This window comes from Dipteris shenzhenensis, chromosome 7 (assembly GCF_047967505.1).
Source record: "Dipteris shenzhenensis isolate YYH24624 ecotype China chromosome 7, Dip_SZ_1.0, whole genome shotgun sequence".
NCBI lineage: Eukaryota > Viridiplantae > Streptophyta > Polypodiopsida > Gleicheniales > Dipteridaceae > Dipteris > Dipteris shenzhenensis.
In genome coordinates this window covers 10,748,667-10,769,761 of record NC_141602.1, presented here as the reverse complement: position 1 = coordinate 10,769,761, position 21,095 = coordinate 10,748,667, and the positions used below count along the sequence as shown (strand labels likewise).

Below are 21,095 nucleotides of genomic sequence, written 5' to 3'. Positions count from 1 at the left end.
TCACATGTGAACAAAGCCCCAGGCTGACCGTGGAAATACAAGGAGTGCAACTGAAAGATGTTTTCCTATGTGCTGGAGTACCCACCAACATTATCCCTAAGAATAGAGACTACAGACCACTGGAAGGGAGATGGTTTGCTCAAGCCTGCAATTTTATATTTGTATTTTCTTCATTGGATGGGTAATAAAAAATTCACAAAATATTACAGTAAGGAGGGTGGTGGGAATGGGGAGGGGGGGACGCTGTTGTGCGGGCAGGACAAGGTGGTTGGGAAGGTGCTAGAAAAAGGCATCATCTGCAGCCATGCACACTTCACTTGTGCAAACTACATGATCAGAGGATCATTTTTCTCAATGTTGCTTCATAAAATGCTTATCTAGTGTGAGCAAGAGAAATCATCTACGTGCTGCGCGTGCTCTGAATATGGGATACAAGCAAGGGTGAAGGAGGGAGAGAGACCCACATCCAAAAGCTGCCTTTTTACAATCTGTACAACCTGATCCTCTTCCGCCTCAGCCACACATCACACGTTACTGTATGGAAATCCAAAATCTCCAACTCTCCAGACATTTCCCCCAGCCCCCTCTTCACACCTAGTCCTAAAATTAAATAACCACTCTCTATCCCCCCTATGGGAACACGTGCCTGCACACTTGCATTTAATTATATATCTCGGGTTACGGTGACCTGATTGAGTTGAAACAGACCCCAAGCCCTTTCGACACCCCACCTCCCTCTGGACTCCATAGCGGAGGTGGATTTACAATACAACCCAACACAGCCACACTAGAACCTGCTAAGCACCTCTAATAGCAACAAAATAAAATTTCATATAAAATTTCCCCCCAGCTGCAGAGTACACAGTGCATACTCAGCAGCTGCATAAGCTCAACTTTCCAAGAGAGGTCTATCATCCTGTATCCAAAGCAAAATGAGTATAACTGCCACCCACTGTAACAGGACATGTTAAGAGACTCTGGGCCATCCTAGCTTCCACATGCATGCTGCATGCCATAAGAGATAACAATAATATCAAGGTCTTATCCACAATAAGAGCTTCACTCTCATTCACATTCTTCACTGAAACGTTTAACACGTCAGCCCCTTCCTCCTGCAAACAAGCACCATTTAACTTAGCCTTCAACATAGAGATTCTTGTCTGAGGTTTTTCCACATAAACTTTCATCCCTGGTTCAAGCTCAACTTCTGGCTCATCCCAACTGAGGTCCTCTATGTGAAAACACACATTGCACCCATTACATGTGTTCGTATCAACACAAACATCTGCTGAAAACTTGTTTAAAAACCAGTCAATCATCTCATCCAAATAGTGGTTCCAGGCATCATCCCCTTCATAGACACAAAGGCAAGACAAATCTGCAAATAAGCATGCCCTCAAAGACACCAGCAATCTGCACATCCAACTTACAATCCTCAAGCAAGAAACACCGATCAACATCCTGCACCTCATGAACTCCAGCTTGCGCATTTATCAACATATCCTCATCATATAAAGGCATATCCAAATGCATACCAAAATTTACTGCTAACTGATACAATTCATGGCTTGTAACTACAGTGGAACTCGTCAACACTAGCATCATGGTTATTCATAGGGCATCCCTACCTGCAGGTACCCACAAGGCTCCTCTAGCCTCTCATCTGCAGTGGATCTCTGACTCATGGACTCACCAAAGCAAGCATCATCCTCACCATCAAACAAGTCATTCAATCCACCATCATAAACATCCTCATACTGAATACGTGCATCCGAATATTTTCTCCCAAAAATGTCCTCTATTTCCTGCATATCCCTAGGTATTGGGTAAGTGGAGGATCTTGTGCTATCCTCCTCCGTATCTATGATATCTTCAACATTCTTCTTCGCATCGCTCAACAGATTCTCTTGTTCTAACCAGCCTTCACCACTACCAACTGTCATATGTGCCGTTTCCTCATGTTCCTCGTGCTGCTTAACACTCCCAATTTGCCACAAAATAGTCGAAGAAGACTCTTGTACCTTGAACTGCTCAACCAAAGCATTTGACAAGGCAGCCCAGCTACTTTTGACTCTCCTAGGCAAGGACCTTACCACATAAGCGCACTACCCTCAAGAAAATCACCTAAGATATCAGCCGCCTCGGGCCACTTGTATGAATCACATGCATGTCGAAAAACCCATAGATACATCTTGGGGTCCTCCCCCTTGGCTCCACAATACACTGGCAAATCCTTAAAAGGAAAACCATAAAAGGATAACCTAACAAACACCAATCAGACCCCAAACTATCCACTAAATGTATCCATACTATGATCTACTCACCAACTCAAATTGGCATCAGTTTGCCACGCATAGCCCAAGTTAAACATCCTCAAAAGACTTTTGTAACCAGTTCTGCACAACCATTTAGCAATGCTCCCATCAATGCATATGACTGAGTGTCCAAAAACCAAGCCTCAAAACCGTCCTTAAGAGGGAAAATCTGCATTTTCCAATTTATTTCCCACGTCCCATGGATTTTCCACTCCATGCAATTCATGTAGCATCACACGTTTCTATTAGCTCAGCCATGGTGTTCAGCTCCGTCTCACGCTAAACCACCTGTGAATTGGGAAATTCTCCTGCGTATCTCTCTCATCGTCTTCTGTTCCGCCTACTACCTGGCAACTTGTCATGTTGCCACTCTTCTGTCAAGAGCACATCTCCATCAAGACGTCAGGAATCCACCATCGCCATTAGTAACTCATCAAGAAGCCAACATCCAAAATTTGCTACGCCATCAAGAACACATCATCAAAACTCATTGTCCAGAACAGGAACTCGCCGCTCTTCATACGTAGAGATTGCTCAGGTTTCCGCCCTTTTCACCAGAGCCAATTCTTTCCTTGTTGCATGGCCTTGCGTGTACCCAACGTGGCTACCTCCAATCTTCATGCCTCTTCTCCTCTCTGTGACCTTATGCGTCCACGTCTCTTTCCCTATGTAACCACAGCCTCGACACTGGAATCATAATCTTCTCTCTCTCTCTCTCTCTCTCTCTCTCTCTCTCTCTCTCTCCGTCTCTCCGTGACCAGTGCTACCCAACGCCTCCACCAAAAATGTGAGCAAGAGAATTTATCTACGTGCTGCGTGTGATCTGAATACGGGATACAATCAAGGGTGAAGGAGGGAGAGAGACCCACATTCAAAAGCTGCCTTTTTACAATCTGTACAACGTGATCCTCTTCCTCCTCAGCCACACATCACACGTAACTGTATGGAAATCCAAAATCTCCAACTCTCCAGACATTTCCCCCAGCCCCCTCTTCACACCTAGTCCTAAACTTGATTAACCACTCTCTATCCCCCCTATGGGAACACGTGCCTGCACACTGCATTTAATCACATATCTCGGGTTACGGTGACCCGATGGACTTGAAACAGACCCCATCTGAAAACCCTTTCGACACCTCACCTCCCTCTTGACTCCATAGCGGAGGTGGATTTACAATACAACCCAACAGCCTTTATACAATAACACTAGAACCTGCTAAGCACCTCTAATAGCAACAAAATAAAATTTCATATAACACTAGAAACTCTAGTAAAGAAAAGGGAGCCATATGGCCAGAAGTGCCAGGTCAAAACAGAGCAGAGAAAGCCAGGTGCCCAGAATACCTGTACATTGTACTCCCCACCTCCACCAGTCTCTCCACAAACTGTAGCATTGTATTTCTCCTGCATATAGCCAGTTTTCTCAAAAACAACATAATTTGTTTCAATCCACCTCTGAGCTATTGTCCTAGCTAATTTCTTTCCCTTCTCTGAGCCAGAAGAGGCTAATCCTTCTATGATCATGTGTTGCAATGGAGGCCAGGCATTCGGAAAATCCCTGCACAAGGGCAACCTTTGTCAAGGTTACAATTACAAGAGAATTAAAATAATTCTAAATAATAACCATGTTGAATCATTGATAAAAGGATTTGGTACATCTGTACTGTAGATAAGAAAGAAGTTCCAAAAAAATTCCTTTTAGCTTTTAGAGCTAAGGTAATTGACCATTGCTGTCCGGTCTCCTTCAAAGTTGTTGCAATCCCAGCAGAATAGAGCAGTCCAGATTGATTAAATGCGTCTATAACCTTGTCAACCAGTGGATCACCTGCATTGAAGAGATGGAAAATTGTTGAGACATCTAAGTTCAATAGTCAAAAAAGGAAGGAGTTCAAATCTGCATTCAATATATATGACTGTGAATGTGTAATCTTGCAGAAGACATTTGGTAGGTGTATTTAAGTAAGGGGCTACACCAATCATCTTTTTTAAGGAAGGTGGGTATTGAAAATTCCACATAGAAGGTCATATTTCAAAAACAAGAACAAATGTGTGAGTATATCTCTACCTCCCATTTCTGGGTTAAATGTATATACTCGCCAAAATTGGATTTACCTCTCAAAGCTGTTATAACATGCTAGCATAAGCTTTTTCTCCCTTTCCCGATCTATGAGGTGCTGACAGCAAAAAAAAGCTGTCTTGCAGCCTGCTTCACGGGGTCTGACATCATGGCTTGGAAGTATGAGCCAACAACCTGAGTGGTGGACTATACAACCACTGGATTCCTTGATCTGTGAAAATATAAAAAGGGCTTGGGGGCAAGCCTTTCAGAAAAGCTCCAGCTTCTCAGTCGTCTTCCCAGAACCCTCTGTACCTTGCTCCCATATGATGCACAAGGTGTCGGTGATGTCAAACCAAATGTTGGTGAGGATGGCAGCTGGACAAAACCACTGTCCCCTCATCACTACGGTGCAACGTGGCACCCATATATTCTCAAGCAGTGGTGTTGTCCACTATCTGCCAACCACTATCTGCCAAATGCTGTCCTTTGTGGCAAGACTCAAAACGCTGACTGGAGGGAGGCACGGAATCTTGGATATCCTGATGCATGATGTATAGATGGGTGATCCATGGAAAGGGTATGCTGACTGAATCAGCCAAGCTGCCATTGCCGAACCCTCGGCCATGGGGCAGCTTCATAGGCAGTGCACAGAATATCTCTAGGCCTCCTACTGTGCAACAGTGACATGTACCATCTATCTTCATATACTCCATCCATGGACCCAAGGGGAGGTATGTGTGAGCCACTAGGCAAAAGAAGTAAGAGATCTTCCTTGGCCAGAGGCTGGTCCACAAAGATAACCAAAACCTGGTAAGGACCTCATGTGGCACCTGCTACTCCAACGATTGCTGTTCTCGTGATGGGCTCTAGAGGCAAATGACTAGCTCCAAGTGTCAGTGGCCTGCCAATGCGGGTGGCGTAAGAGAAGAGGAGCATATGCACTGTGATCTCTGACTTCTCTTGGGATGGCCAAAACCACTCTCTTAGATCTAAATGCAACTCTCTCAAAGGGTGGCCCTCCTAGAGCCAAAGCCTCTATTGAATGTACTCCTCCCTGTCCCCTTTGGGATCAATGGCCCATCTCTTCCCCAACCTTCCCACAACTCTGACCTTTTCCCTTGACGGAGTCTAGAACATTGTCATAAAAAAGGCCTCTATCAATGGTCTCTAACTCAAAATATCTAAAAATAAAGCAATTCACACAATACAGATAAACTTAACATGTAATAGATAAACGCATAGCATCACAATATCTATTGAATTCTGCAAGTTTAACGTTATTTTCTTGCTTTTTGGCATTATGCAGGTAAGATTGCATTCACTTGCTACCATCTGCTCTACGTGCAAGATCCCTTTTAGCCTATGATGAACAAGATTGGATAGGCCAGATACGTCCTCACAATACTTGAATTGATAAGCCATGAAGAGGGCCCTAAGGAGGACTCTGATATTGGAGAATTGACAAATCCAATCGGATTCTGTAGCATTCGCAAAAAGTCCCTCCAGTTGATGGAGAAGATGGCGAAATGAGATCATGGATCTAGTTGGTCCACTATTCCAGTAAGGCTAGCCAAAGACTAAGCACATGCATAACTTGGTCCTGCAACTGAAGGTCAAACTGACTCTTCGTCAAATCATCCTCACTCGTAGCTGCAAAGATAAAACTGCAACAATGTGGGTGGAGCTGCCCACTACTTCCCACCTGGCCTGATTCGCAGGGCAAGAAGATCACTGTAACTTCAAGAGCAATGCAGAGAATTCTGTGATACCTGCATGTAATCCTAGGATCCCAACCGCCAAAAGTTTGTTGAAAGTCTCCTTCCTTGCCTATAAACAGGTTGAGATTACCTAAGATTAGAGGGTGCTGAAAAGCTATGGGCACCTAGGGGAAGTGGGGTTCGTTTGGCAATCAGAGGGAGTGGGGGAGGGAAAGATCTGTGTAGGAGTGGGGTTCCAAAGGGGAAATGGGGCTCTCCATTCCACCTCCTAGGAAGATAAATGCCTCAGCTGCCAAGGGAGCCGATGACAAGAGGACCCTCCTCCATGGTATGGTCAAGGGTGCACATCTTCTGAATTAACTCTATTGGAGCATTGTTGGCTTTGGAGCTGCTTGCTTTGCATTTTTTACTGCATACTTGCTCTTTTTGCTTCTTTGAACTAGAATTCAGACCTTGCCTTGCGGGGCTGACTCTCCTCCTTCTCTGCTTTGGCACGATCTGCGAAGCTGGGGCAAGCTTTGCATAGATGACTCATCTCTTCACAATGCAAGCATCACCCAAGAAGAGCTGCTACCTTCACTGTTCAGCCTCTATCATCATGAGCATCAAACCCCACGAGCCATTATCACAAATCCATGTCCCCGCCAATGTCCACTAAAGGGCCAGTCAAAGGAGATTGCCACAAGATGCCACCTTCTGTAATAATCATAGTGCCAATTGCCAGCCACCAAACAAGGTGTGTCGTGCATGGGTTGCCACATCCCACGAGCGCTATTGTAAATCATGCTACAATGCCATTATCACAGGCCATGCTGATGCCAAAGTCCAGTAAACGGGCTAGTCAAAGTAGAAGGCCATGGCCTGTAATAGCTATATTGCCAATTGCCAATCATCACATATAAACTTGTGACACATGGGTTGCCACATTCCACAAGCACTATTGTGGATTATGCTACAATGCAGGAAAAAGGGCAGCCTGCCATGCATAGCCACATTGCACATGGGTTCTCAAGGCATTTGTTCCATAGTCTCTTGCAGGCTATCACACTTGGTGGTAGAGCCTAGGCTCATATATGACTATTAGTCCGAGTGCCACATGGCATTGAACCTGTGATCCATGCCGCCTATGGGAGTCCTCAAGCGTCACCTCATAGCCACATATACAGCCTCTGAGCACCCCAAACCACCAATATGCATGCGTCCCTTCAGTCTCTCTCAAAATCATAAGCTGAAATTTATAGACATTACTTTGTCAAAAAAAGTAAAAAATTAGAATGGTGATGAGTGATTTGGACCTAACAAACATTCAAGCAGCCTTGTCTGTGCTTGCTTCTTCATATGCATTGAAATATGGGCTTACTTGCTGGATCCACTAGCTATCCCATGTCTTCTATCCTCCCTTATCCTCATGCATAGAGGATTCCAAAAGAGTAATCTAATTGGTGATGCAACACTTAATTTTTCGTAATTCCTCTCTTGATTGTCTTTTATTCTTCCTCCCCTAATAAGGGGCATTCCATGCTATTATAATAAGAGTAGTGTTTATTTTGATCAGTTAGTGAAACTCTTAATACATTGTTACCAGATAATGGCATCTTTATGAGCCCAACAAAGTATGCTAAAGGAATTCCAGAAGCAAGACAACAAACCAATTTCCACTCCCTTCGAGACAAGATTGAAATTGAATGTAGATGTGGATGAGCGATATGTGGATGCAACTTTGTATAGGCCATCAGTGGGCAGACTTGATTTATCTTATGACCACTAGGCTTTGCAATTTTGTATATAATAAGTTGTCAACATTTCACTATTTTTAATGACCACTCCAAACCTTTACAGCTGCAAGGGTTTTGAGATTGGCCGAGTAGCAAAGATAGAAAGTCAACTATAGGCAACACTTTTCAATATGTGGCTCATTCACATCCACATCCACATCCAATTTTAATATTTTCTCTATATTTAGACCAAAACTCTACAGTTGCAAGAGTTTTTGTGATTGGGCAAGTAGCAAAGATAGAAAGTCAACTAGGTAATTCCATGGCCCCCGAACAGTCCAAAATGGGTAATGCCACTCAGGTTTTCATGCTATGCATGATATACTTAATGCCATGAGCCTTTACTCTTGGGGCTTTTTCCCACATAATATAACTCTTTTCATTGAAAAAAAAAAAATCCTCATACAAGGGTTGTCTTACAATGGGAATGTGAGCCAAAGTTGAAGAAGAGGAAGCAAAAGAGAGCGAGGCTGTGGAACGCAACTTGGCCCACACCCCTCCGGCATCGGGGGGAAGGGGGCGGACACCAAGGGGGGCTGCATGAATGGAGAGAACGGTAGAGGATGGCAAGCCTGGGGGGGGGGGGGGGACGGGAAGGTAAGCGGGGGGGAGGCTAGGAGGGAGTGAGGCAAGGGAGCTAGAGGAGGGGGGGGTGACATGGACAGCGGGGGGCTCGGTGTCGGAATCAAAGCCTGGGGGTGCTACACAAGAAGGTGGGGGAAGAGGGACTTGCTCACTCGGGGAAGCTAGAGAAGAGAGAGGGCAGGCAAGCACCCCTGAGGGAATGGAAGGAGGAGGGGGGGAAGAGAAGACCTGTCGGTCGGTGGAGGGGTCCATGGGTCACGAGTCAGGCCTTCTAGTCACCCATCATCCATAAGAATTGAGGCTGCTGCCCTAGGGGCCACTCTAGAGCCAGCTTAGACATTACAATTGGTATTCTCCATACTTTGCTACCATGGTTTCACTATGGATGGCATGGAGACACTGACCTTGCAACTCCTAGGCATGTCATAGGAGTACATGATTACTCTGTCGCCTAGTGGGTGTAAGAACCAATACACGGCCAATGATTGCTCCTGCAAGCATTCTCAACATTCCTTTTGTTTTCAAGTGAAAGCATGATGTGATAAAGAGGTGGGAGTGACCATTTGAGCTCCTCTGGCTGGAACCAGAGGAGACACCTTAACTACCACGCTGACATTGAGTACAAGTTGCTACACAAAGAAGAAAAAAGGATGGAAGAGGGAAGCACGGTAGAGGTAAGAAATGATAGAGTGGGAAAGGAAAGGTAAGGAGGGTAGCACCGCAATGAAAGGAGTAGGGAAGATAATGGGGAGCGGAAAAGGGTGCGGGGGGGAAAAAAAAGGAAGGACGGAAAGGAGGGAAGGAAGGAGGAAGTGGATGGAAAGAGAGAGGGGAAGGAATGGAAGGAGGGAGGGAATGGAAGCAATGAATGAAGGGAATGGAAGGAGGGACCAGAAGGAAAGGGAGCGATGGAATGACGGGATGGAAGGAGGGAATGGAAGCGGGGAATGGGAAGGAAGGAGGAAAAGGAAGGCAGGCAGAAGGATGCTGTTGTCGACAGCCAGGGACACCCCCTCCTTCCGGCACCCTATGTTAGTATGGGTGGCAAACAGCCCATTGAAAGGGCAGAGAAGTGACACAGGGCCTGGTGGCCTGCAACTTGGAGGTCGTGCCCCACCACAGCTTCAAAAGGCACCTGCTGGCAGCATGAAACAAAGGAAGGAGGGAAAAATAGAGGCAAAATGACAGAAAGGGGAGCCCTTAGCTACCTCTCTGTCTTTATGGGTGGCAGAGCAGCCCGTCAAGGGGGCTGAGTACCAGACCAAGGCCCTATGGGCCTGGCAATCTGCAACAGGGGTCACACTCCTCAAGGCGGGAGACATTGTTGGAGCAGGGATGGCTTGGTTAGTTTTTTCTCTCATACACATTTGACTATTTACTGGTAGCAGCTTAATTCCTTTACTTCTTACGCCAACTTGAACTCTGCTTGGCACTGATCTCATCTGATTGATATTAGCACACAGAGAAAGACAACAGCAGAAACTATAACAAAAGCACAGTACTGCGTAAGTTCACACAGCTTCGGTAGCAACCTGATTCTAGGAGTCCACACCAAAGAGGTACAAAATTGGATGCAGTAGTGAATTTACTTTGGCTGCTTTCATGCCAGATGTACACTCTCTGTCACAAACAAGGAACCAAAAGTAAGAATTTACCTACTCTGGTACTACTCGCATCCATAAAAGCAGTCATCCAATGCTAGGGAAGCAAAACACATGTATGAGATGTCTGGTGGGTGGAAGTGCCTCACACAGAAAACACGGCTCTCAAAATAAAACATGTATGAGAAAAGTACTATCCTAACAGTCTGGCATGAAACACCATTACAAGGGCAATTTGGTACCTGCATTGCTTGCCAATGTTATAAAACTATTTTTTTGCACATCAGAAAATTAAATGCACGTTTTGATGCTGTATTGGTTTTCAAATAGAAATACTCTAGACATGGAAAAGAAATTATTGCAGTGCTTGTTAACCTTACTGATCACCTCTCCCTGCAAGCCACACGAGTGCTAATTTTACATGCTTGTTGTTGAATTTATATATCTTACCTCCAAAGATCAAACACACAAACAGGATTGGGCCAGCTACCCAGCCAGACTAGAGACAAACAGCATGCAAGATATTCTCACAGGATCATGCTCATCTTTAAACAGCCATCCTGAGCCCAAGGTGCTACTTGGATAGACCAAACACACAAGAAACCAGCTCAATAGCTCTGGAGTACTCATGAACAAGCTTGCAAGCAAAGAATGACTAGTCTATTTCAATTTATAGCCTTACATAGGCTCTTTGCCTTAATCTGCCCTAATTCTGCTTGCAATTAGTAATTTCATGAAAAAACCCCAGTGCTTGTTGGTCCCTAGTCTAGATACACTTACTCATAGCTAGTAGATTCAAATTGATTCCTCCCACCTATTACACCACCTCATCTGCTTATTCTTGGCACTTCCATCACCATGAACCCCATGTCAGGTTCCACTGTTAATATCCTGATATAGAGTCATAATTAAAAAACCCCAAACACACCCCGATACGCTATTACAACTGTGACAACAACTGTACAGGTTACTAATCACCCCACAAATCAGGCATTGATACAACATGGGGACTTTCTAATCCCATTAAGAGAAACCGCTACCCTCCATGATGAAATTCAGAAAATTAATCTTCGATTGGAAAACACTCTCGATGTGGATCTTTCCACTTGATCAAGTATTTGACAAACAAAGAAACCCTCAACTCACCCTAAAAAATGTCCAAAATCAATTTTGATTGGACCCACATCTCTTGCAATAGTACCCAAGGTTGCCTCCAAAAGGAACTGTGAGAGATTACAAAGATATGGTGTTGTAGGCATAAAGTCAACCTATGGTTGACCAGTAGTACTTGGGTACTATATATACCAAGTACTTGTATTGTTTTATTTGAACGTTTCTATTGGAGCTTTCTTGTGTGTGCACTCTTGCTCACTTGTGTTCACAACCTGTCTCCACTTTGTTCCTACATTTGGTATCAAAGCGCTTCCGTCTCTAGAGCCCATTCCTGCGCTTGCTTCCAGATACCCGCAAGCTTGGTGCTCTAGTGCGTGTTCCTGGTTCTCACATTCAGCTCTCCAACTTTCGTTTGAGGTAGCCCCAGCATTCAACTCCTTCTCTAGCTCAGTCCGGTGCCTCGTTTCGTCGCCAAAAACTTGTTTTAGAGCAGGAAAAAAAAAGTCCAGCAGCTGTTTTTTGACCTTTTGAGGTCCGATTTCGACATTTTTTGAAATTTCCGAGCTGCCCGCATACAAACAAACCTGTCCCGCACCATTTCAGCCGAAAAAAAATATTTTGACTTTTTTGTCCATACACTGTGCGGACGTCCGTACGGATCTGTTCGTACAGTTGCGCGATAGTGCTGGGACTCCGTACGACTTGTCGGAAGGTGATTTCGAGTAGTTTTCGGCTGTTTTTCAGCGTTTTTGCTCAGATCTGAACTCTTTTCAGCTCTAGCCTCTCCCGGGTGTGTTCCAGCAGCTCCAGGCATCTCCATACTTCTCCAGGCTCTTGTATTGTGCCCAGAAGTACTCCCGACAGCTTCATTCAGCTCCAAGTGGCTCACTTCAGCTCCTTTGTCATCTCCAGCTTGCCCACATAGTCAGTGGAATGTTTTGCAAGTGGTTCCGGCCAAGGTGCGCTTTCAAGAAGTGTTTTGAGCTGTGTATTTCGCTTCGGGACTGTTTTTGCAGCCCATACTCTTGCACTGTCAGGTGCATTTGCAGATACTCTGCATTTTTGCGTGCATTTGCAGTTACTTTACAGTTGTGGATGCCTTTGAGCTTCGTTGGATGCATTTGAGCACTCGTGGGTGTGCTATTTTAGATTTGGGTTGTGCATTTTCAGTTTGGGATTGCACTTCAGATTAGAGCAGAGTGCAGTGATTGGTTTATGCCATTTTTGTAGTGATTGCATTGTGCAGTCAGTGGCATTTCAGAGCAACTAGCTGTACTTTGCATTTGCAGCAAGCATTAGTTTGGGATTTGCAGGCACATTTGCAGCCAGTTGCACTTTTGGGACTTGCAGTTCTTTTTGCAAGTACATTTGTAGCTTGTGGGTATCCCATTTTGCATCATGTCGACTCTTTCAGATAGTTTTGGCAATTTGTCCGAGGGTGACACGCTGGATGGACCAAACTATGCCTTGTGGTCATTCATGCTTAAGAATATCTTGGTTGGTAAGGGCTTGTGGGATATTGTTAGTGGGGATGAGGTGAGGCTAGCAGGCTCATCTACATTCAACACAGCTTCTTTGGGTCAGACTATAGGCAAACAGTCGTCTGCTACAGCCCCTCTTGCTATTCCCATAGCATCGACGGAGGAGCAGAAGAAGTTTGACTCCCGCAGTGCCCAAGCGATGTTTTTGATTGCCAGAAATGTGAAGTGGCACATTATGACGACTATCAAGTCGTGCAAGGATGCAAATGTAGCATGGGGAAGATTGGCAAACATGTATAATGTTAAGAATGAGGCAAGGGCCATTGCCTTGACAAATCAGCTCAAGGATCTCAACATGCAGGAAGGCAAGGCCATCACCGATCATATTGCCAGGATCACTGATCTACGTGATCAGCTCGCAAGTACTGATGAGGAAATAGAAGACAAGAAGCTCGTCTCTATTACTCTCAATAGCTTAGCGCCCTCATATGGCACATTCGTCACTTCATTGACCATTGTTCTCAAGGTAGCCCCACTCTCGTTCGATGAGTTAGTTGGGCTTTTGTTGCAGGAAGAGGACAGATGCTCAAATTTTGTCCAAGCCTCTCGTCAAGGTGAGCAAGCGCTTGCCATGGGTGGAAAGGGCACATTTCAAAAAAAGTTTGAGCCAAAACATAGCCATACAACTCAGCCCAAGGAGGGGAATGCAAGCAGTTCAAGCAAAAATCAGAAAAGGATTGCCAATGAAAAGAGAAGGCAAAGGGACAACTTTAGCAGTAATTTTGTTGCCCCCATTGAAACTCGTGCTTCAGATGCACATGGTGAAGCTCATCTTGCCCAAGGTGATAGAGATTTTGTGTTTGCTGCATTTAATGAGAAGATGGATGCCAGAGGGGGCCTTGATGAGTTTAGGCTTCTCGATGCCATTTCTTAGGGCCTAATAAGGGATTGCCACCACTGCCATTCTCCACTTGTACAAATGTTTACCCTACTATTCTAGGAGGGGTATTCTAGTGATCATAGGAGAGTGGTGTCCTATTCCATTCCACATGTGAGTTTGATGATCTCAGTGTCATTATGTAGTTGCCATCATGAGATTGGCATCACTGCCATTCTCCGCTAGTGGTAATCTAGACAAACTGAACCTATAGATTGACATTCCACTAATTTTATTGACTGTAGTAGGATAATGGCAAAAGTGCCAATGCACATGTGAGTTTAGGACTCCTTGTGCATGTTTTCAGGTCATAGTATGAGATTGGCACCACTGCCATTCTCCACTGGTGGCATTCTCCACAGAGATTGACACAATTCCATATGATCTCTACACAGCGGAGACAGTGATCACTACATAGAAGAATGCGCATGTGAGTTTGATGATCTCAGTGTCATTATGTAGTTGCCAGCATGAGATTGGCATCACTGCCATTCTCCACTAGTGGTAATCTAGACAAACTAAACCTGTAGATTGACATTCCACTACTCCTGGCCAGGAGTGGTTAGAGAGAATCACACTTGTTCATGGGAGACATGTTACATGTGCCAACGATGCTTCTCAAGACATCATCGGAGTTGGACACATTCCTATTGAGCTTGATAATGGGAAAGTTAAGTATATCCGAGATGTTTGGTATGTGTTCCAGATTTGAGGCAAAATCTGATTTCAGTTTCAAACATTGCCCATGATCAACATATGTTGGTCGAATTTCAGGATAACCAATGCAGGATCAAGGATCCAAAGAAAGGGTATGAGGTTGTAGCACCAGGCACATATGACAGAGGCTTATACAAGCTTGATGCTCAACGTTATGATAAAAAAGTATTGGCTGTAGCAAACACTTCCCAGGCTGATTTATGGCATGCCAGGTTTGGACATGTCCATCACATGGCATAGTCCTACTTGTACAACAATAATATGACTCAGGGAATGCCAAAATTGCAGCAACCAGAAAATGAAGTGTGTGAGGGGTGTGCACTTGGCAAATTGCATCACTTGCCATTCAATAAACAAGGCAAGAAATGGGTCAAGGCAACTAGAGTGTTGCAGGTCGTGCACAGTGATGTATGTGGCCCCATGACTATTCCCACGCATAGAGGAGCAAGTTACTTTGTGACCTTTATAGATGACTTCTCCAGGTTCACATGGCTATTTCTCATGAAGGAAAAATCTGAGGTATTCTATTGGTTTCAAGAGTTCGAAGCTATGGCTGAGAACCAAACCAATTCTAGAATTGGAACACTCAACTCAGATAGAGGGGGAGAGTACATGTCACATGCATTCCAAGGATTTTTCAAGTAGCATGGGATTAAACATCACTTGACATGCCCTAACGCACCATAGCATAATCCACTCTCTGAGAGGAAGAATCGTACTCTCATGGAGATGATGAGATGCATGCTAAAATTCAAGAGAGTCTCAAAGGCTTTTTGGGGAGAAGCAGTTGTGACAGCCACTTACATTTAGAATAGATGCCCTACAAAAGCTTTGATTAATGTGACTCCATTTGAGGCTTTGTATGGCTTTAAGTCAAAGGCTAGTCATTTCAGAGTTTTTGGCTTAGTGGCATATGCTTTGGTTCCAGATGCACATCGGACAAAGCTTGATGACAAGAGTGTCAAATGCATTTTCGTGGGGTATAGCACTGAAAGCAGGGGATTTAGGCTTTATAATCCCGCTACCAGGATAGTAATAATCAACAGAGATGTTCTCTTTGCTGAGAATGAGTGCATGCAGCCCGCTAGTGCAGACTTGCCACCATACGATGACATCCCTTTATACATCATCCAGTTTGAGGATGATGAGATGGAGTCTCTTGATGCTTCTCCTTCTACTTCTCATAGTTCAGATTGCTTGCCACATGTTGAGGATGGCTCTCCCTCAAATGTTTCAGATTTGATGCCAATTAATGAGAATAGACAGCCTCATGTTTGGAGGCATTATCAACGTCATGAGGCCACTAAATATTACAGACTTTCTCTATTTACTAGTGCATATCACGGGAGTAGCACCACGAGTATCCTCCCAGCCAATTCCTGTTAGAGCGTGAGAGCTGACAGAGAAGTTGAAATCAGCAAAATCACGTAAAAGCTCATTCTCCTTTCTCTCACTAACTCCAACAAGCCCCATCTTCCTAGATGGATCTAGATGCCACATGTCATTCATCATAGGGCCTTTCCTAATGCATCTTTTCACCCCTCTCTTGGGATACTTTAATTACAATTGCCCCTAGGCACATTTCTTGCATTAGGCCCTTAGCCTTAGATCCACCTAGTCTGGTGCTATCAACCCTCACCTAGGACCTTGACATTAATTCCCTCTCGATCATCTACATGAAGCGCAAATAGATATATTACAAACATAGATCCTTTAAGGGAAATGTCGACTGATTCTTCCGAGGTCATGCTACCTCGGCCAGAGTGTAACAATCCTTCCCTCTTCAGACATCAGCGTCCTCGATGATAAAGTCTCGGAACACTCTCCGCAACTGGTATACGGATTCCCAGGTAGCTTCTGATAGAGGCAGACCATGCCATGCAATCAACACCGTGGGTATCTTCCGATTTCGTATTTGCATTGTTCCTCGGTCCAGGATTCTTGTTGGTTTGCGCCTTGCATTGTCCTCTATCTCCTGAAACAAAACCACACCTTCGATTAGTGAGTCACCTGTATGTAGAAATTTCTTTAAGCGCGAAACATGAAACAGTGGGTGCACCTTACACCCCTGTGGTAATTCTAATTTATAGGCCACCTTGCCTATTCTCTTTAGAATTAACCATAGCCCACAATATCGAGGTGATAACTTAGCACACTCTCCTGAAGTTAACGACTTCAAGTGCGAAGGAACTCTGAGAAAAACTTTTTCTCCTTCCTTAAATTCTCTTATAGACCCATTTTCATCCGCATACGCCTTGGCTCTATCCATAGCCTGGCGGATATTAGCTCTCGCAAGTGCTAGCATCTCCCGCATCTGAACCACAAAGTTCGCGGCACTAGGCACTCTCTAAGGTATTCCAACTATAGTTGGATTTGGTGGTCTATAACCATAATTCAATTCAAACGGACTAAACTCCGTAGTTGAGTTTCTCTAATCTCGGTCATTAGAGCACTCTCTAATACCGTAAAACTCATATTGTGCATAATGCGAGACAACGCATCAGCAACCTTATTATCCTTCCCTCTTCGGTACCGAATTGTCAAATTAAACTCCTGCATGAGCTCTGCCCACCTAGCTTGGCGGCCCCTCAAGTTAAGCTGTTTGCAAAAATGTTTCAGAGTATCATGATCCACATCCACATAAAACTCTGAACCATACAAATAATGCCTCTATGTTTTCAAAGCATGGATAACAACATACAACTCCAATTCATGAGTTGGCCAATTCCTTTGAGAGGGAGAAAGCTTCTTGCTTTCAAAGGCTACTGGCCTTCCCTCTTGATGGAGAACTGCTCCTACCGTGATGCCACTTGCATCAGTTTCCAAGAACAAGGGTTTCTGGGGATCAACTATTTTTAATACCGATCCTCTGACCACAGCTTGTTTTATGGTGTTAAAACTTTCTTGTTGATTCTGTCCCCATATAAAAGGTACTTTATCTGAGGTTAGATCAGTCAATGGCGATACTATTTCGGAATATCCTTTGATATACCTTCGATAAAATTGGACAAATCCCAAGAATGATCGCAAAGCGGTCAGACTAGCGGTCAGACTCTGAGGGATTGGCCAGGTCAGTATCGCAGCCACTTTCTTTGGATCCATTTCTACCCCCTCTGGTCTAATTATGAATCCTAAATATTTAAGCCTGACCATACACAGTATAGTTTTCTTTCTATTTACATAAATACTGGCTTTCCTTAAAGTACTGAACACCATTCTTAAGTGTTCATGATGCTCAGTAATGCTTTTACTGAACACCAAAATATCGTCAAAACTCATAATGACCAAACCTGCTTCTGAAAGCGGTTTTGTGCACATCCTCGGCTCTAATCCGGATCTGATGGTAGCCACACTTAAGATCTATCTTGCTAAAAATCACGGCTCCATATAATGCATCTAGCAAATCATCAATCCGAGCCATTGGATACCTCTGCTTAACAGTGATATTATTCAATGCTCTGTAATCTATACAGAGGCGAAACGTATCATCCTTTTTCTTCTTTAATATCATTGGCGAAGCAAAAGCTGAGAAACTTGGTTGAATCTGTCCCAACTTGAGGTATTCTTCCAGTTATCTACGCACCTCCGCTTCTTCAGTAAAACTCATTCTATAGGGAGGTCTATTTACAGGTTCTACCCCGGTATCAGTTCAATCTTATGCTGACATTCCGCTCTGGAGATAACCCATAAGGTAACTCATTCCTAAAACATTTAGAGAACTCCTCTGCTATAAGATTAACCAGCTTGGCCATCTCACCACTTTGAACAACATCAGTGCTAGCCGAAGAATCATCAACCGGCTCTACTGATGCCGTACAAAGGAATAAAAACTCTTCTTAAGCTTTTCGGATTTCCATCACGGAAACCAACGGTCCCTGAGGTACATCTTTTTCACCTCGTAAGACATAAAGCACATCATTCATCTTGAATTGATATACGTGCTTTTTCCAATCAATGGCTGGATTCTTCCTAGAATGCCATGCCATACCCACGGCTATATCTACATGAACAAGCTTAGTCATTTCAAAATCAAGCTTCTCAGCATAGTCCTGAATACAAAGCTCCAACTGGGTAACCCTTTGGTCTCATACTTAAGTTGAACTTCCATCGCCATCCTGACTGTATACGCATAGTCAGATGGGCTAGTCTTTAACTTCAGCCTCTTCACGAGCTTGGAGTTAAATCACATTATGCGTTGAGGCCGAGTCAAACAACACAAGGGCATCATGATTGGCCACTTGCCCTTTCATCTTAATTAACTCCGTATCATTAAAGGCTGTATATCCTGTTGCTGCGGACTTAGATAGGATGTTATCAGGTGTACTCGTTACTAGCTTAGCAACAGACACACATAACAAACAAGGTACTAACCTCTTAGAAGATCCCGCTAGCTGAATCTGCATCTGTTCCGCTCTGAGACTTCCCTCCATCTCCACATCGCATTCTGAGACTACCATCTCAGCCATCCGACGATCCTTATTTCGTGGACAATCCTTCCACTGATGAGGCTGAAGGCAATTAAAACACAAGCCTTCTCTCCTCGCTTTTTCTCTTTGCTCTGGGTTTAAGGGAGACTTTGACCAAGCCCGGGCTGCCATTGGTGTTACTTTCCTCTTCACTCCAATGGTGTACTTGATTTAGGAGTTTCAGCTGGTTTCGCCTGCTTGGCTTGACCACTCGGCGCTCCCTTTACTAATCCACTTCTTCTTAAACCCAGATTTCTTCTGGTACCCATACTGGGTTCCGACCGTGCAAACCCACTTGGCCTGCTGCCCTTGGCATCTTCATAGTTCAAGGCTATGGCTATTGCATCATCCAACGTGTTCGCATACTTAGCCCGAACTTCCATTTTTTTCCGATCATTCAATCCAAATATGAAATCTTTCACTTGGATTGATTGAGGTAGGGGTTCATCAACCTTCATTACGCTCTCTCAAAACTTATCTGTGTATTCTGCCACTGACAAATTTCTCTGACGAAGGTTTCTGTACTGATCTCAAGCTTGGGATGCTTCATCAGGAGGTAAGAAGTGTTTTCTGAATTCTCTTTTAAACCCCTCCCAGGTAGTGGATGCAATACCATCTTTTTGTTGTTTAATCCACCACCGATCTGCTGCCTCACTAAACATGTGGGTGGCCTCGCGGATCTTCTTGATATCATTTCTGATTTCACAAATGGCAAACGCCTCGTCCCATTTGTGTAACCAGGTCTCAATGACATCAGAACTACGGTCATTCATCCGACCAGAATACTTTTCCGGCCTATAATTGGCAATATTAGGTACTTTAGCCTTTCTAGGCTCGACCGTATGGACACTAGACTGGTTCCATTGGAGCCTTTCCTTTCTCATCTCGAGAAGGCCTGGCAGACATACTGTGTATCACTCTTCTAAGTTCAGACTGCCCTGCATTGGCCTGTAACTGTTGCGCTAATAACTGCTGCAAGGCATCCTCAAGTAATGCAATCCTGTCAGATAAGGTGTGAGCTACTGGGCGCGACACCTGCTGGGTCGGCCGGACTCCTGACTCACCAGGGTCCCTCTAGGAAGCTCCTTCTTCTGCTTCCATTCAGGTCGATGGGTGTTTTCTTTAAAAAGAAGAAAAAAATAAAAATAAAAACACCGCTGAAACACAACACTTACAAACTGACAAAATTCAGTATACTGACACTCTGACACATTTTCCTATTCTAGGGAATACCTGCAATCCCAGATTCACACTAACTAGGCATTTGACACAAGCATATATCACAATATACCCCAAACCACTTTCCCTGTACTAGGGAAATTCCTGCATCAACTGACTTTATCACAAAGGCATATACACAAGCATAGTCTCAAAGACTGTCCACAAAATTTATTTATTTCTTTGGAGAAGCTGAAAAAATTCCCAATTCTATTACAACTACTAACACATCTATGGCATCTTCTCCTTCATGCAGCCTGGCAACCCACGAAAACCGATTCTGTCTCTAGCAAAACAGAAAATGACGAAAACAAAGGGGAAAATGGATAAAGTGCTGCCTGGTCATAAATTCAATGTTAAGGAATCCCAGAAATCACTTATCGCGTTGCAGGCCTCCCCGTTCACGAGCCACTACCCGCGCGTCATCCATTGCTACGCAGATGTTCTGCGCTCTCTTCCTACGCAATCTCCTTTCAACACATCCCTGTAAATCTTACCCAAATGAGACAGCAAGTCTTAGAGCGATCAGGAGGTTCCAGTCGGATGGAGTAGCCGCCCTTTGGAAATCTATTCTTCCGCTGGTTCGCGTAGGAGTGAGCTGCCTTGATGCTGAGATCCACAAAGTCGCCCATCCAACCACCTCGTAATTGGTCGATCACATATCGTCGTCAATTCACAGGCTAATCCTACTCTCAGTTCCTTCTCTTGCCTCCATCAACGGAAGTCCACACGAACGCTTCAGATTACACTAATATCAAATAGCAGCCTGTGGTGTACATACACAATTCTCCGCTCGTCTACTACGTCACATCACGTATCTCCACGAACCATCTGCAAGCTGTCAACGCTCTCTTAGCTCGACTGCATCACGCTGTCCCAATCATCAGCACTCCCTTACGAATGATCACGACACTGTCCACTACAGGCGTTCCAATGCCCCAAATCCCGTTCGTCCAGCCTGAAGCTCTGATACCAAATATTACAAACTTTCTTTATTTACTAGTGCATATCACGGGAGTAGCACCACGAGTATCCTCCCAGCCAATTCCTGTTAGAGCGTGAGAGTTGACAGAGAAGTCGAAATCAGCAAAGTCACGTAAAAGCTCATTC

General features: G+C 44.4%; 1 protein-coding gene across 2 annotated transcripts in view; it reads right to left on the bottom strand.

The window, feature by feature from the left end:
• TRE1 (trehalase 1) overlaps positions 1 to 21,095 on the bottom strand; it is an 86,563-nt gene that overhangs the window by 23,225 nt on the left and 42,243 nt on the right. For both annotated transcript variants that reach the window (XM_087376986.1, XM_087376985.1), the window contains exons 9-11: positions 9,985 to 10,072; positions 4,041 to 4,140; positions 3,660 to 3,873 (exon numbers count right to left, since the gene is read on the bottom strand). In XM_087376986.1, the coding sequence (XP_087233112.1) occupies positions 3,660 to 3,873; positions 4,041 to 4,140; positions 9,985 to 10,072 (402 nt within the window). The remainder of the gene's footprint in view (positions 1 to 3,659; positions 3,874 to 4,040; positions 4,141 to 9,984; positions 10,073 to 21,095) is intronic.